At 37.7% G+C, this 5,000-nt stretch overlaps 1 protein-coding gene across 2 annotated transcripts in view; it reads right to left on the bottom strand.

Annotated features, from left to right (window-relative positions):
• LOC128685801 (3'-5' RNA helicase YTHDC2) overlaps nt 1–5,000 on the bottom strand; it is a 111,892-nt gene that overhangs the window by 83,306 nt on the left and 23,586 nt on the right. For both annotated transcript variants that reach the window (XM_070085300.1, XM_070085309.1), the window contains exons 3-4: nt 3,551–3,641; nt 2,877–3,070 (exon numbers count right to left, since the gene is read on the bottom strand). In XM_070085300.1, coding sequence (XP_069941401.1) covers nt 2,877–3,070; nt 3,551–3,641 — 285 coding nt within the window. The remainder of the gene's footprint in view (nt 1–2,876; nt 3,071–3,550; nt 3,642–5,000) is intronic.

Raw genomic sequence — 5,000 nt, 5'->3', positions numbered from 1 at the left:
ACTTCTTCCATACTCCTCCTCCCCAATTTGATATCCAATTTTTCTTTATCCAAATCATTTGACACCCTCATCACCTTACTCTTTTCTATGTTCACTTTCAACTTTCTACCTTTACACACATTCCCAAACTCATCCACTAACCTTTGCAATTTTTCTTTAGAATCTCCCATAAGCACAGTATCATCAGCAAAAAGTAACTGTGTCAATTCTCATTTTGAATTTGATTCCCCATAATTTAATCCCACCCCTCTCCCAAACACCCTAGCATTTACTTCCTTTACAACCCCATCTATAAATATATTAAACAACCATGGTGACATTACACATCCCTGTCTAAGACCTACTTTTACCGGGAAGTAGTCTCCCTCTCTTCTACACACCCTAACCTGAGCCTCACTATCCTCATAAAAACTCTTTACAGCATTTAATAACTTACCACCTATTCCATATACTTGCAACATCTGCCACATTGCTCCTCTATCCACTCTATCATATGCCTTTTCTAAATCCATAAATGCAATAAAAACTTCCCTATCTTTATCTAAATACTGTTCACATATATGCTTCAATGTAAACACCTGATCTACACATCCCCTACCCACTCTAAAACCTCCTTGCTCATCCGCAATCCTACATTCTGTCTTACCTCTAATTCTTTCAATTATAACCCTACCGTACACTTTTCCTGGTATACTCAGTAAGCTTATTCCTCTATAATTTTTACAGTCTCTTTTGTCCCCTTTCCCTTTATATAAAGGGACTATACATGCTCTCTGCCAATCCCTAGGTACCTTCCCCTCTTTCATACATTTATTAAACAAAAGTACCAACCACTCCAACACTATATCCCCCCTGCTTTTAACATTTCTGTCATGATCCCATCAGTTCCAGCTGCTTTACCCCCTTTCATTTTACGTAATGCCTCACGTACCTCCCCCACACTTACATTCTGCTCTTCATCACTCCTAAAAGATGGTATACCTCCCTGACCAGTGCATGAAATTACTGCCTCTGTTTCTTCCTTAACATTTAAAAGTTCCTCAAAATATTCTCGTCATCCACCCAATACCTCCATCTCCCCATCTACTAACTCCCCTACTCTGTTTTTAACTGACAAATCCATATTTTCCCTAGGCTTTCTTAACTTGTTTAACTCACTCCAAAATTTTTTCTTATTTTCATTAAAATTTCTTGACAGTGCCTCTCCCACTCTATCATCTGCTCTCCTTTTGCACTCTCTCACCACTCTCTTTACCTTTCTTTTACTCTCCATATACTCTGCTCTTCTTATAACACTTCTGCTTTGTAAAAACCTCTCATAAGCTACATTTTTCTCTTTTATCACACCCTTTACTTCATCATTCCACCAATCACTCCTCTTTCCTCCTGCCCCCACCCTCCTATAACCACAAACTTCTGCCCCACATTCTAATACTGCATTTTTAAAACTATTCCAACCCTCTTCAACCCCCCCACTACTCATCTTTGCACTAGCCCACCTTTCTGCCAATAGTCGCTTATATCTCACCCGAACTTCCACCTCCCTCTTACTTGTTGTTGCCACCTTCCTCTTTTCCCATCTACCTCTTACTCTAACTGTAGCTACAACTAAATAATGATCCGATATATCAGTTGCCCCTCTATAAACATGTACATCCTGGAGCCTACCCATCAACCTTTTATCCACCAATACATAATCTAATAAACTACTTTCATTACGTGCTACATCATACCTTGTATATTTATTTATCCTCTTTTTCATAAAATATGTATTACTTATTACCAAATTTCTTTCTACACATAGCTCAATTAATGGCTCCCCATTTACATTTACCCCTGGCACCCCAAATTTATATACTACTCCTTCCATAACATTTTTACCCACTTTAGCATTGAAATCCCCAACCACCATTACTCTCACACTTGATTCAAAACTCCCCACGCATTCACTCAACATTTCCCAAAATCTCTCTCTCTCCTCTACACTTCTCTCTTCTCCAGGTGCATACACGCTTATTATAACCCACTTTTCACATCCAATCTTTATTTTACTCCACATAATCCTTGAATTAATACATTTATAGTCCCTCTTTTCCTGCCATAGCTTATCCTTCAACATTATTGCTACTCCTTCTTTAGCTCTAACTCTATTTGAAACCCCTGACCTAATCCCATTTATTCCTCTCCACTGAAACTCTCCCACCCCCTTCAGCTTTGTTTCATTTAAAGCCAGGACATCCAGCTTCTTCTCATTCATAACATCCACAATCATCTCTTTCTTATCATCTGCACAACATCCATGCACATTCAGACTTCCCACTTTGACAATTTTCTTCTTCTTATTCTTTTTAGTAATCTTTACAGGAAAAGGGGTTACTAGCCCATTGTTCCCGGCATTTTAGTTGACTTTTACAACACGCGTGGCTTACGGAGGAAAGATTCTTATTCCACTTCCCCATGGATATAAAAGGAAAATTAATAAGACCAAGAACTATTAAGATAAAATCAAAGAAAACTCAGATGAGTGTGTATAAATAAATGTGTACATGTATGTGTAGTGTGACCTAAGTGTAAGCAGAAGTAGCAAGACATGCCTGTAATCTTGCATATTTATGAGACAGACAAAAGACATCAGCAATCCTACCATCATGTAAAACAATCACAGGCTTCGTTTTACACTCACTTGGCAGGACGGTAGTACCTCCCTGGGTGGTTGCTGTCTACCAACCTACTACCTTAGTTTCTATGAAGAGACCTATCATAGCTTCTACTTAATTTTATATTTATAAAGATGTTTTCTCCATTGCCATATGCCATTAAAGATAATCACTGATGACACACAGTTCTACCTTTAACACTGTAATACTATAACTCACACTCAGGATTCATCAGTCTGTCTCTTTCAGTAGCTGGTAAAAGGTCTTGCCGTTCCTTGTTAGTGACTGGGCAGCGTTGAAGCAGTCCTAAGATGGTAGCTCGAGTAGGATCAGCTAGACTAACAACTGCTTCACTGCTCATAATTGTTGACCCTTCCTTTTTGTACACTGTAAGGTAACGAGATGAGCCTTTCCTGAAATAAAACAAGATTTTAAGCTTGCTGCTGATAAAAAACAATGTAATACTTCCAATAATGAAAAAAAAAAAGGACTTCATTTAAAAACCCTTCTAAAAGAGGTTACAAAGCTTAATTTTTAATAGATAACTTATAAAGGTTCCCCATGGGGAAGTGGAAAAGAATTCTTCCTCCATAACCTATGTGTTGTAAGAGGCGACTAAAATGCCGGGAGCAAGTGGCTAGTAACCCCTTCTCCTGTATAAATTACTAAATTTAAAAAGAAAAACTTTAGTTTTTCTTTTTAGGCCACCCAGCCTTTGTGGGATACAGCCAGTTCATTGGTGGTGTATATGTAAACAGTTTCAATGCAAGACAAAATTAAATGTAAAGGAGACTGTTTTTACTACAGAGGGTGTTTGTGACCCATTCTAAAATAGCGCAAGGAAAATATCCCATCAACACAAGACATATCACCATAAATCCATTGTTTCTTACCCCCGACTCTTGCTCTTGAATCCCATTTGCTGTGACAAAAAATGGATGTATTTCCTCTCTTCTGACGTGAGGGATGATGGCAACTCCAGCTCTGAAAAAAATTAAAGCATTATCAATAACTAATATGTGTGACTATTTAAAATTACAAATAAACCTAATTAATACTAAAGACTGCATGTTGTAAGAGGTGACTAAAATGCTGGGAGCAAGGGGCTAGTAACCTCCCCTCTTATGTATATATTACTGAATTTAAAAGATTTTTTTTTTTTTTTTGGGGGGGGGGGGGGGGGGGCACACTGCCTCAGTGGGATACAGTTGGTCTGTTGAAAGAAGGAGAATACTAAAGATCTGCCAAACTAAAAAAAAACACAAGAGACTCAAAATAAATAAGCAAATTTTTTAAATGTTGATCAGGTGAAATATCAGTCTACCTATTTGAGTAAAGAAAAAGAAAAAAAATGCCATCTATAATTCTGTGAATGACAGCCCATAAACTACAGTATGAACACAGTATACTATACATGTATACTGCTATGTCTAAAACCATTAGTGACATTGAAAAGTAATATAAAAGATGTTTAACCCTTAAATGGTCCAAACGTATATGTATATACGTTCTCTCGCGTAGTACCCCAAACGTATATATACGTTTCACAAATAACCTGCACATAGAAGAGAGGAGCTTACGACGACGCTTCGGTCCGACTTGGACCATTTACAAAGTCACACTAACCAGAAGTGGAGCAGGACTTTGTAAATGGTCCAAGTCGGACCGAAACATTGTCGTAAGCTCCTCTCTTCGATGTGCGGGTTATTTGTGTATCGTTCCAGTCACGGTGTTGTGCCTTTTTTTGTTATTTATATACGTTTCATTTGTCATTTATTCAGCATCAGCACGATAGGCCTGAGTCCCCTAGACATAAGAGAATGCGTGTGCGCACTCAGTGTGTGCCATATGAAAAAAATTGGGGACACCTGGGTACCACATGCTCTTTTTTTCCTATAATTTTTTTTTTTCTCAAAATATTCGGGGCGCTGCGCAGGTGAATATATATATATGTTTGGACCGTTTAAGGGTTAAACAAATCAGTACATCAGATCCATGCATATTATATATGATGTTGCTGTGTCTACCTCATCACTGCTTCTGCTCTTATATTTAGTCTAATTCATCAACCTACATGTATGATTCAATGAATACCCCCTTAATTAACCTAAAGCTGGTAGGCAGATAACAGAAATTCCATGCATTTACAGTACTGAAACTGTAGACTGGTTTTGTTAAGAGAAGTCTGGGTTTACTGACAGCATCACTAGACCATGTACAGTATTTCTGAATATTTTAATGTAATTAATGCCTTTCATAAAAAAATTATGAAGTTCGATATGCTCTCTCACACACACACACAAAAAGCAAAAAACTGACAAATTTCTACCAAAGATACATGAC

The sequence above is a fragment of the Cherax quadricarinatus genome, chromosome 1, assembly GCF_038502225.1.
Source record: "Cherax quadricarinatus isolate ZL_2023a chromosome 1, ASM3850222v1, whole genome shotgun sequence".
NCBI lineage: Eukaryota > Metazoa > Arthropoda > Malacostraca > Decapoda > Parastacidae > Cherax > Cherax quadricarinatus.
This window is presented reverse-complemented; position numbering and strand designations above follow the sequence as displayed.